Source organism: Ruditapes philippinarum, unplaced genomic scaffold, assembly GCF_026571515.1.
Source record: "Ruditapes philippinarum isolate M1 unplaced genomic scaffold, ASM2657151v2 ctg16327_1_1_1_1, whole genome shotgun sequence".
Lineage (NCBI taxonomy): Eukaryota > Metazoa > Mollusca > Bivalvia > Venerida > Veneridae > Ruditapes > Ruditapes philippinarum.
The window spans coordinates 1-13,099 of NW_026856112.1; the positions used below are offsets into that span (position 1 = coordinate 1).

Consider the following 13,099-nt stretch of genomic DNA (forward strand, 5'->3'; position numbering starts at 1 on the left):
GGGGATGTGCCGACTTTGCCGAGTTATTTCCCTCTTCTTAAAGACATTTTAGGACTGCGTACAAGCCAAGTTTATGAAGTAAGCTTTCCATAATTGTAAACTATCTTCACGATTTAAGTGGAATTTATCACAATAAGATATGATTAAACCTTTATGTAATAGATCAAAGTGGGGGCTCATAATGTCCTTTTACGTCTATATCACATTTAATTATTTTTACATAGGTCAAATTCGTGAGAACGACTGAATTCTATTGTATGTTTCTATAATTGTTTCGGGTCAGCCTATAGTAAGACAAAAGTTAAGTTCATTTGTTCTAATTTTTAACCCTAACTACGTTCATTTAACCCCTAGGTTCATTTATGTTTAAACCAACAAATATTCATTTTCAAAAGACATGCTTCTGTTTCAATTCTCACAAAAATATATTTCAATAATGCAGCAACGTTTTAAACAAGAGCTGTCCGTAAGACAGCGCGCTCGACTTTTTTATTGCTTGCCAATAAAAAAAGTTTTTGCAGTAAAAGGCAATACAAGAATCTCTGTATTTTTAAAGTGAACTAGTTGTTTGATACCCTTGAATATTACAGCAATGTTTATATGACATAATTTATGGTAAAGTGAACAAGTGGATAGGAATGAATTTTTTTAGATTTTTTAAGTTTTTTAGTGCTTGCCTATAATACAAAACATTGACAGTTAAGGGCCATAATTCAAATAAAATCTTTGACAGAATTACCTTCTCCTGGACATGTTTGGGAATCATGATTGTAAACAAGTATTCCAACTTTCAAATTAATATCTCAAACAGTTCAGTCAAAAAGTGGACTGGTACTAAAAAACTTAACCAAGATTCTAAGTCGATAAAAGGCCTTAATTTTTAAAACAAATCCTTGACAGAGTTACCTTCTCTTGCGTACAGATGGGGGTAATGATGTGAAATAGCATTAAAAGTTTCAAAGCAATATCTCAAAGGGTTAAGGCAATAAGTGGATTTTTACCCATATTCAATGTATTTTCTAAGTCAAAAAGGGGCATAATTCTGTCAAAAACCTTGACAGAGTTATGTCCTCTTGTCTGTTGATGAAGGTCGTGATGGTAAACAAGTATGGTCAGTTTCAAAGCAATACCTCCAATGGTTTTGAAATAAAGTGAGGTGGTACAAAAAACTTAACCAAGCTCAATACACTTTCTAAGTCAAAAAAGGGCCATAATTCTGTCAAAAACCTTGACAGAGTTATGTACTCTTGTCTGTAGATGGAGGTTATGATGGTGAACAAGTATGGTAAGTTTCAAAGCCATACTTGTAATACTTCTGAAATAAAGTGGGGTGGTACGAAAAACTTAACCAAGGTGTGACGCCAACGCCGACGCCAACGCCGACGCCGACGCCGACGCCGGGGCGAGTAGGATAGCTCCCCTTTTCATAGAAAAGTCGAGCTAAAAAGGGCCACGGGTTATAGAGACACGTTCAAAAAGATGTCAAAATATTTTTGCTCGCTTTATAGTAATCCAAACGTCTTATGAACAATAAGGCATTTTAGTCCCATTTATTTCTAGATGTTGTATTTTTTATCGATGTTGTTTCATTTAAAGGAATGGAGCGGGTACATGGGTACTAGTATGCTTGTCTGGGTCAAAAGTGTGGCCCATAGGTCTGTTGGTCTGTAGTAGAAATTACGATTCTCCTGATTTTTAAACTTTAAATTCCAGCTATCAATTTAGCCCTAATGGAATGAAAAGGTCATTTATGAGGCCATTTTCCTCTCCCAATAACAATTACCGTTGCAAAATTCGGAACAGCTATGTAGCAGCATTTTGAGTAAATACTGTCGTATTCAGTTAGAAATCGTTTCTTTGACTTACTCAAGTCATTTTGAGATTCATTTGTCTACAACATGTTTAGTGTACAAAGAATTACTCACAAATTCTTTAAAATCGCCGATAGTGTTCTCTTTTCCTTTAAAATAATGGTAATTCTAAAACCGTGCCAGAAAGATTATAATTATACTACTGTACAAGGATAAAATGTATATTGTTCTAATTTCTTGTCAATACAAAGACAAAAGAAAAGTGAATAGGAGTAAGGTTGAGGATTTGCCATAATTGTACTGTAACCCAATTCTTAAAGTTCATCGAGTTAAGGCAGTGTGAACTGAAATCATATGTATGCCGTATCTCCAGTGTATATATATGTAGATATCACTGGCTTACAAGTTTAGTTATAAAACTTCTGCCATAGCCATGAAGATCTGCGTCGCCTTTGCTGCCCTCGTAGCCGTCTGCCTTGTGAGTATTATTTATAACAATATTACTTAGGATATATATATTTCTGATGCTTTTTGGCTTATGTCAATTCTTATAAAATGCTTAAGCTTATACATTAAGTCACTTTAGGGAGGGGGCAGTGCAGTATAAATTTGATATTGCATTGGTTTACAATTGTCACGTGGCAATCATGGATGAATTGAATCGGATACTTGTACATGGACATATACATCAGTGTAATATTTCGATTCACGGCAAACTTCTCAGTACTGTTGATGAAAATATAAAATACAATTGTTACTTTTCTTGGGTGGAGTGTGAGGCGTATGGTCAGTAACATAGTCAGTAACGTAGCAATGCTGTTATTGGTGTTTTTTCCAACCTTGCTAGTGGAGAAAGACCTAAATTAAATGAATCAGAACACATAATATAAATGTTAATCTGGCATCTGGGCAGATTTGATTTGTTCCTTTCTTTCAGGCGGCTACAACTCAAAAGCCTCATCACCATACACACGAGCCAAATGAGGGAGAATCGTTCACATTTGCTTATAATGGTCACACGGTATGTAGAAACGTAAAATATGAACTTAGTTTGCGAGTGGGTGCTTCACTTAGACCTATATACCAACACAACAGTCTTACAAATTGCTAATAGAGTTACTGTTCTAATTATTTTGATTTTCAAATATTTTTACTTAGAACTTATATATATAATATAGCCGTTTGTGTCTTAAACTGTCATTTAGGTGATATAGTGCAGTTTTTGTGTGGGTTGGTTGTAGTTGTTATAAAATACATTTTTTCCTCCAAATTTCAGCATGACTTTATTGTGAGGCATCGTGCGGGAAAGACATACATATGTTACGTCGCAACAGTGACAGCAGACGAGATGCATCTGGTTCACACAGACGCTGGAATGAGAAGTCTTGAAGTAAGACCTTCATTTAATTTTATATTTTCAATTACTGTGTTTTGAATACACTTGTCTATCAATAGTATCAATGACAATATAAGATGTACATGTATTTATACAATTGTTTCATGCTTTTCTTTGGGTGGGGACCAGGGGGTAAGTGGACTGTAAGTTACATACATAAATATGATAAAACTGTCCCTATTCATGTATCAATAACAATCACTTCCGATTACAGACAGTTAATGGTAAAACATTGATTATGTATTGCTCGTTTAAGATTTTAACAAGAACATGTCAATTCTGAACTTGTTTTTAGGGTTTTTTTTAAAACTTTCTTCTGATGGGGCATTTCCTGTCAGGTCAGTATAAAGAAGGGTACGCCGATGACTTTAAACCAACTAAATGCTAGTGCTACTTGGGATTAGAGTTTCGTCAAAAAAGTTGCAGACAACATATATATGGGTACGAATACGAGTATAATAGTTATAAAATGCTTAGTTAATACCATTAGAAGCATCCACGCAGTCTGGTCAGAATCCATGCTTTTTGCTATCAGTTTCTCTACTTGTTATACGGTTTGTAAGCGAACAGCATGGATCCTGATCAGACTGCGCAGGCTGGTCTGGATCAATACTGGTCGCAAACGCATTATGTTGGTTTTGTCATGGCGCGGCTATTTCTCTTTTGTTTTCAGCTGAGAATATTGGGACTACTTTCTTCAGCAACAGAAGTTCAGCCGTCTGCCATTGACGCAGGTAACGTGAAATTGTGTGGCCACCCTCATAACGCAACAGTGATTTACAAGACAATTTCATAAACCAGGGTTGAAATATTCCAGTGTATTCTTTAATTTTGAATAAATTTTAAAATAAATTAATCTGAATGTTGTTTTATCTCCTTATGCAAATCAGAGTGGATGTTAAAATGATGTTGTCATAACATTAATCAAACATGCTATACCGTGGTTCCTTTTTTTAAATGTGAGAAAAATGGGCTACATTAACATTTTTGCCGATAATGTCCCTTATCAGACAACAGTACACGGTCATAATAAACATCAACAACATCAACATTTTATTTTGTAAATAAAGGCCTCCGGCCCAAAATACACAATATAATCAAAACAGAAATACATATTTAGCTGTGTCTACAATATACATTGTTATATATGACATGCTTTCCTATTGATATTAATTATCAACAATTTTCATAATTTCATGAACAAAAAAAGCAATATTCTTTATGTTTTCTTCATTTTTAGTTTTAATCAAATTACAAAAATTATGGAATGTATAATCATGACTGTACCATGGAGATATATAACGTTGTCTTTGTTGGGAAAATCTATTACAAATAAAAAATACATGAAATTCATCTTCGATGAACGAATTGTTATAATTTTGCAAACAGTGTTGGCAAATTCGCTCATTTCTTGGTATACCCAAATGTCGTCCAGTTTCTATATATAATTTATGACTAGAACATCTAAATCTCGATAATGATCTTTTTACATAAAATGGCATATCAATAGATAAATACTTTTCAGGATTTAACATAGATTTGAAAAATTTATAGGTGTCACATCGGGGTGAATTCTGAATTTCTTCCATCCAATTTTGTGTCTTACAATCAATAATTCTTTGTTTAAATTGACAAAAAAATAGATTGATATCCCCAATTTCTTGACTTAGCCATACAAAGCCAAACCCATAAGTATACAATAAGTTTTTTACTGAAGTAGCCCAATTTTTCTTTCCAACATTATCTTGTCTAGTTAACATCAAATAACAATTTCTAGGATATCTGTGTTCTGGCATACAAAGAAGTTTACACCAATATTTGATAATTGTTACATGATGATCAATACATAAAGGCATCCTTCCACATTCTCCCAATGCAACATTATCATTAACAGAATAATTTACACCTAGAAAATCTTTACAATATTGTATTTGAACTTGTTCAAGAATTTCGGAGATTTCACTTCCATAAATTTCGGCACCATAGGTAAGTATAGGTTTTACCATAGAGTCAAATAATTTAAAATAATCAGAGTGTAAAAACTTTCCAAAATTTCTTTGATATGATTTAATAGCATAAATAGATTTCCTAGCTTGTGCAGCAAGTTTAGTTTTTGCTTTTGTCCAAGATAATTTAGGTGTAAATAAAAGACCCATATATTTGTACATTGGTGTGACATTTACTGAACTGCCGTTGTAAAACCATTTTTCATATGATCTGAGCGGTCCACCATTTCTAAATACAATAATTTCAGTTTTATTCTCATTTATAGACATACCGGTATTATTACAAAATTCTGAAATTGAATTTAATTGAGACTGAAGTTCGATCGCAGTATCGGCGCAATTTGCAACATCATCAGCGAAAAGAATGCATATAATATCGGGAATTTGATTCGTAATGAATATACCGCGATGTCCCTTATTACGCAGAAAGGGAGATAACTTATTTACATTGTTACGTCCCTTTGCCTTGTACCTATGTTACATTTAAAATATTCTGAAGTTTCGGTAGAACTTGTATATATCCACCGAGTTTTGAGTACATTGATAAAAGAAGACGGAATAAATTCCCTCTAACACCACATCTGTTTATAGTATTGAATAAGTTAAAATGTTTTAGTCCATCGAATGCTTTTTTAAAATTTACAGAAAGAACATAAAATCGTCCGTCCGGTTTACTTATATATTTCTGTACCATATTTTGTAATATAAAATATTATCAATTGTAGAGTAACCGGCTCGAAATCCGACTTGGGATTCATTTATTTTATCAATTTTATAACCTATCATATATAATATTAGAAAATATCTTATACATAACATTGATTAAGGAAATTCCCCTATATTTAGAAGGGTCATCCTGAGGCCCAGACTTGTACCCGGGTACTATTATACTATCCCTCCAAATGTCTGGAAAACCCCCAGTACTAAATATCTTATTAAGCAATTTACAAAGGACAGGTGCGATTAATGACGAAGTCTTTTTATAGAATTCTGCTCCGATGCCATCACTTCCCTATGATTTTCCACATTTCAATTTGTTTATACTTTTGATGACTTCATCAGAGGAAATTCCAGAATTTAAATACAGATTTTCCTCATCGGTATTAACTCTAAAGTCCCAATTACTTTCATATATGTTAGGCTGGTTACTTTTAAATAATAAAAATAATCAAACCAAGCACCCGTATCTATAAATGAAGATTGTTCATTTATATTACTTTTTCTAGATTTTAACAGTTTCCAAAAGGCTTTGGGATTTGATCGTATCGTAATGAGTTGATCGCGCTTAGACTTTTGGTAAAGATACTTTTTATATAGCAAGTTTTTTAAAACGTTTTTGGAGCGCTACACATTGTTGAAAGTCTAATATGTTTTTAGTCCAGCGAAAACGTTATAGAGCTCCGTATTTAAGCTGCTTTCACATTCTAGGTCTCACCAGGGTTGATTATTATTCACACTATTTCGCGCTAAATATCTAACGCGCATATTTGCTGATGATTTTTTATAAATATTAATGATATGATTAACTGCATTGTTAACACTTAGATCTATTTCATTAAGTAAATTATCTCGTGTAGAATTATACTCCGCGGTAAATAATTGTAAGAAATCCGCCATATACCTATCATTCCATCTATATTTGTCGACATGTACTTCATTAAAGGTTTCATTTTTCTTATTATATCTAACAAATGGTTGCCCTCGCTCTAAAGTCAATCTTGCACAAATTGGTAAATGATCTGATTCGTGACGCTCTTCAACGTTAAAATAACTTATATGAGAAAAAATATCAGACGAGACAATGTGATAGTCAACAACACTTGCTCCATTGTAAGTTAAACAAGTAAAATTACCTGCAACATCATTGTACAAACGACCATTTATAATATGGATACTATGAATACAACATAATTCTACAAGAGACTTCCCAAATAAATTATATCTCTCAATATATTTGTTATTTTTATAGAAATTTCAAAATAGTCTGAATCATAATCAACTTCTGTATTAAATATTACATCTAAATTATCATGTGGAATATAATCTATTACTTTGAATGGTTTTAATTCCATTTTTTTCGGACTTTTTGTCATAAATATTTGACCCTTCAGGAGAAACATAAACAATGTATAAAATAATATCTTACATGGATCTATACAAAGCACTTTTAATATATAAAACTATACAATCGTTAAAGTCATATACGTGAAATAAAATTGTTTTTTATCAGGTGCGATTTAATATACACGGAAACACCACCACTGTTACGTAAAGAGCCAGAAGATTTTAAACGTATGTTATCAAAACACGTATAACCATACAAAATATTTGCAAATTCATTTTCAACATCATTCCAAGTTTCTATCAAACCAATAATGTCAAACCTTTGTAAATAATTTAAGAAATTGTAGTCATGTACATGTTTCTTTAAACCGCAAATGTTCCACGTGACAATGTTTATATTTACACTTGGGCCTTGACCTGTTTCCTAGTCTCCGCCTAAAACCTCACTTTTGATTCCTCCTTCGTTTCCTGATTGGTCGCCATCGCTAACAAATGTATCATGTGACACTGTTTCCCGCCTAAAATTTCGATCACGTGGTCCTGTAACACGTTCGCCTATCACTCGTGTAGATCCGATTCTGGTAATCTGGTTGGTTAGATCGTCATATTTGTAAACACTATCGTCAACAATAAGTTTATCATAGCGTAGTGACGCGTATTGTCAACTATTTCTAGCCTGTACTAGTTTTTGACCTAATTCACGCCTTTGTAACTGAACACGTTCTGTGAAATCTTCCCTTACTGAAAAAGGAGACCCTCTATTCAAAACTTGTCTCGCTTTTTGGAAAATATTTTCGCGATCTTTAAAGTTGGCGAATTTAGCTACAATCGGGCATGTTTCTGTAAACCTACTGCCAACACGATGGGCTCTTTCGATATGCACATTTTCCATTTCTGGTAGACCCAAGTCATTTTTGATAAATTCCCGAACCTTTACCTCGGTGTCCTCCCATTTTTCACCTAGTTTGCCATGTATTCCATGGAATCTAAGATTATTTCGACGGGATTGTCCTTCTAAATTGTCAACTTTTATAAATAGTTTCTGCATTTGTTTTTTCATATCTTGATTTTCTTGTCTAAGTGCCTGATTTTCTGATTTTAAAGCATTTACAGCAGAAGTTATATCGTCAATTTTTGAATTAATGGCCGCTAAATCAGTCCGCATTTCATTTTTCATATCTCGAAGAAAAGATAATACCTCACTATCCTGCCCTGCGGTTGCTCTTGTTGTTCGCTTTGCATTTTCCTGGGATGTTGTCGGAATTGTTACCGATCCTGAGGGAGAGCTCGTCACTTCAGCGAAAGAAAGTGTACGCTGTTTCTGTGACCTTGGCGGCCCGGGGTTAGTTTCCACATCCCCACCCAGTAAAGTTAACACAGCGAGAAAAGCTACTAGTCGTAAACAAACACTTACACTACGTTACACAAGTTATAAGTATTCCAAGTTTCATGTTGATATCTTTAAAGGACTCCACAGAGATAAAACAAGAGGGCCATGATGGCCTGAGGTCGTGCAACTGTATATAGGCCCCCCAAACCCCCCCCCCCCTAACGTTGCAGGGCCAATTTAACCCAAGGGCTTTTATTTGCACAAACTTGGTAGACACCCATAATAAGATGTTTCATGCTAAACATCTAAGCTCTAGCTCATTGGGCTTTTTAAAAGAAGATTTTTTAAGTTTTTACTATACACATATAGTTAAAAACAATGACACCTCTGGGGCGGGGCCAGTTTTAACCGCAGGGCTTTTATTTGAACAAACTTTGTAGACACTTACTAGAAGATGTTTCTTGCTTAATATCTAAACTCTAGCTATTTGGGTTTTTTAAAAGAAGATTTTAAGTTTTTGCTATACACATATAAAGAAAATCAATGACCCCCGGGGCGGGGCCAATTTTGACCCCAGGTCTTTTATTTGAACAAACTTTGTAGACACTCACTAAAAGATGTTTCATGCTTAATATCTTAACTCTAGCTATTTGGGTTTTTTTCAAAGAAGATTTTTTAAGTTTTTGCTATACACATATAAGGAAAATCAATGACCCCCGGGGCGGTGCCAATTTTGACCCCAGGGCTTTTATTTGAACAAACTTGGTAGACATCTTTTAGAACATGTTTGATGCTCAATATCTAAGCTCTAGCTCTTTGGGTTCTTTAAAAGAAGATTTTTTAAGTTTTTACTATATGCATATAGGGAAAATCAATGACCCCCCAGGGCGGGGCCAATTTTGACCCCAGGGCTTATATTTGAACAAACTTGGTAGACACTTATTAGAACATGTTTCATGCTCAATATCTTAGCCATAGCTCTTTGAGTTCTTTAAAAGAAGATTTTCATAGTTTTTACTATATGCATATAGGGAAAATCAATGACCCCCTGGGGCGGGGCCGATTTTGACCCCAGGGCTTTATTTGAACAAACTTGGTAGACACTCACTAGAAGATATTTCATGCCAAATATCGAAGCTCTAGCTCTTATGGTTTTTTAAAAGAAGATATTTAAAGTTTTTTCTTTCGGTTGCCATGGCAACCAGAGTTCTGCATGGAATTAAATTCTTTGAACAATTTTTAAAGGTGACCACCAAAGGAACATTCCTGTGAAGTTTGGATGAAATTGGCTTAGTGGTTTATGAGCAGATGTCATTTAAAGTAAAAGTTTACGGACGGATGGACGGACGCCGGATGAAAAGCGATCACAAAAGCTCAACCTGTCACTTTGTGACAGGTGAGCTAAAAACACTAAAAATTCTCTAGACACTCAAAACAAAAGAAATACATACAACAAGAGGGTCATGATGGCCCTGAGGTCGCTCACCTGTATATACACCCCCAGAGCGGGGCCAGTTTAAACCCCAGGGCTTTTATTTGAGCAAACTTGGAAGACACCCATTAGAAGATGTTTCATGTTGTTAAGTTTTTACTACACACATAAAATGAAAAACAATGACCTCCACCCCCCCCCCCTTTGGCAGGGCCAATTTAAACCAAAGGGCTTTCATTTGGACAAACTTGGTAGACACCAACAAAAAGATGTTTCATGCTTCAAATCTAACCTCTAGCTCATTGGATTTTTTAAAGAAGGTTTTTTAAGTTTTTACTATACACATATAGTTAAAAACAATGACACCTCTGGGGCGGGGCCAGTTTTAACCGCAGGGCTTTTATTTGAACTAACTTTGTAGACACTTACTAGAAGATGTTTCATTCTTAATATCTAAACTCTAGCTATTTGGGTTTTTTCAAAGAAGATTTTAAGTTTTGCCATACACATATAAGGAAAATCAATGACCCCCGGGGCGGGGCAAATTTTGACCCTAGGGCTTTTATTTGAACAAACTTTGTAGACACCCATTAGACATGTTTCATGCTAAATAGCTTAGCTCTAGCTCTTTGGGTTCTTTAAAAGAAGATTTATAAGTTTTTACTATATGCATATAGGGAAAATCATGACAACCCCCCCAGGGCGGGGCCAATTTTGACCCCAGGGCTTTTATTTGAACAAACTTGGTAGACACTCACTAGAAGATGTTTCATGCCAAATATCTAAGCTCTAGCTAGGTTTTTTAAAAGAAGATATTTAAAGTTTTTTCTTTTGGTTGCCATGGCAACCAGAGTTCTGCATGGAATTAAATTCTTTGAACAATTTTTAAAGGTGACCACCAAAGGAACATTCCTTTGAAGTTTGGATGAAATTGGCTTAGTGGTTTATGAGGAGATGTCATTTAAAGTAAAAGTTTACGGACAGACGGACTGACGAAGGACGAAAAGCGATCACAAAAGCTCACCCTGGCACTTTGTGACAGGTGAGCTAAAAATAATGAAAATAGTAAATGTGCGATTTTCTCAAGAGTGAATAGCACTGCAATTTCAAGTTTGGGTAAATTTTTACAAGAATAATTTTTCTCGACTATGAATCAAATATATTTTTGACCTACACCTGATCTTTTTAATTTTTAACTATAAAAGGGCACTAACTCTACAAATACTGAATAAATCCACGAAAAAACTCAGTCGTGTGTATAATTTCATATGCAGACCAAAGACCTGTAATCTTTCATGTCCAATACTTATTGAGCTGGCATCACACAAGTAAGATAGAAAATGTTTAGTAAGTGAAGGGCAAAAACTCTGACAAAACTTGATTAATCCACACGTCAAAACCCTCCCAATGTGAACAATTTCACATGCTAAAGTTTGCCGACTCGCTGAAGCACTTTTAGCTGTACATGCCAACTAGCATACAAGAGGGCCATGATGGCCCTGAAGTCGCTCACCTGTATATAGCCCCCCCCCCCCCCCCCCCCCCCCCCCGGGCCAATTTTTACCCAAGGGTTTATATTTGTTTATTTGAACAGACTTGGTAGACACCCATAAGAAGATGTTTCATGCTAAACATCTAAGTTCTAGCTCATTGGATTTTTTAAAAGAAGATTTTTTAAGTTTTTACTATACACATATAGTAAAAAACAATGACACCCCTGGGGCAGGGCCAGTTTTGACCCCCAGGCTTTTATTTGAACAAACTTTGTAGATATTTACTTAAAGATGTTTCATGCTTAATATCTAAACTCTAGCTATTTGGGTTTTTTCAAAGAAGATTTTTAAGTTTTTGCTATACACTTTTAAAGAAAATCAATGACCCCCCCGGGCGGGGCCAGTTTTGACCCCAGGGCTTTTATTTGAACATACTTGGTAGACACCCATTAGAACATGTTTCATGCTAAATATCTTAGCTCTAGCTCTTTGAGTTCTTTAAAAGAAGATTTTTTAAGTTTTTACTATATGCATATAGGGAAAATCAATGACCCCCTGGGGCGGTGCCAATTTTGACCCCAGGGCTTTTATTTGAACAAACTTGGTAGACACTCATTAGAAGATGTTTCATGCTAAATATCTTAGCTCTAGCTCTTTGGGTTCTTTAAAAGAAGATTTTTTAAGTTTTTACTATATGCATATAGGGAAAATCTATGACCCCCTGGGGCATAGGTGATTTTGACCCCAGGGCTTTTATTTGAACAAACTTGGTAGACATTCACTAGAAGATGTTTCATGCCAAATATTTAAGCTCTAGCTCTTATGGTTCTTTAAAAGAAGATTTTTTTTCCTTAAAAGATTTTTTAAGATTTTACTATATGCATATTGGGAAAATCAATGACCCCCCCGGGACGGGGCCAATTTTGACCCTAGGGCTTTTATTTTAACAAACTTGGTAGACACTCACGAGAAGATGTTTCATGCCAAATATCTTAACTCTAGCTCTTTGGGTTCTTTAAAAGAACATTTTCAAGTTTTTACTATATGCATATAGGGAAAATCAATGACCCCCTGGGGCGGGGCCAATTTTGACCCCAGGGCTTTTATTTGAACAAACTTGGTAGACACTCACTAGAAGATGTTTCATGCCAGATATCTAAGCTCTAGCTCTTAGGGTTGTTTAAAAGAAGATATTTAAAGATTTTTCTTTTGGTTGCCATGGCAACCAGAGTTCTGCATGGAATTAAATTCTTTGAACAATTCTAAAAGGTGACCACCAAAGAGACATTCCTGTGAAGTTTGGATGAAATTGGCTCAGTGGTTTATGAGGAGATGTCATTTAAAGCAAAAGTTTACGGACTGACGCCAGACGAAAAGCGATCACAAAAGCTCACCCTGTCACTTTGTGACAGGTGAGCTAAAAAAGGCACACATGGATGCCTAGTAGTTTGTTACTGGAACAGTCACATTTTTAGACCCATTTCAGTTGAGTGTCACTTATTTCAGCAGACTCAGTAGGTTACAAAATTGTCTTGGACAACACAACACTATATAACAATCAACAATG

General features: G+C 35.0%; 1 protein-coding gene across 1 annotated transcript; it reads left to right on the forward strand.

Annotated features, from left to right (window-relative positions):
* Nucleotides 1-2,140: 2,140 nt before the first annotated feature.
* On the forward strand, nucleotides 2,141-4,074 carry LOC132745419 (uncharacterized). The gene is made up of 4 exons (XM_060734334.1): nucleotides 2,141-2,289; nucleotides 2,749-2,832; nucleotides 3,088-3,201; nucleotides 3,881-4,074. Exons 1-4 carry the CDS (start codon nucleotides 2,245-2,247, stop codon nucleotides 4,001-4,003), a joined length of 366 nt encoding a protein of 121 aa, XP_060590317.1. The 5' UTR covers nucleotides 2,141-2,244; the 3' UTR covers nucleotides 4,004-4,074.
* Nucleotides 4,075-13,099: the final 9,025 nt, after the last annotated feature.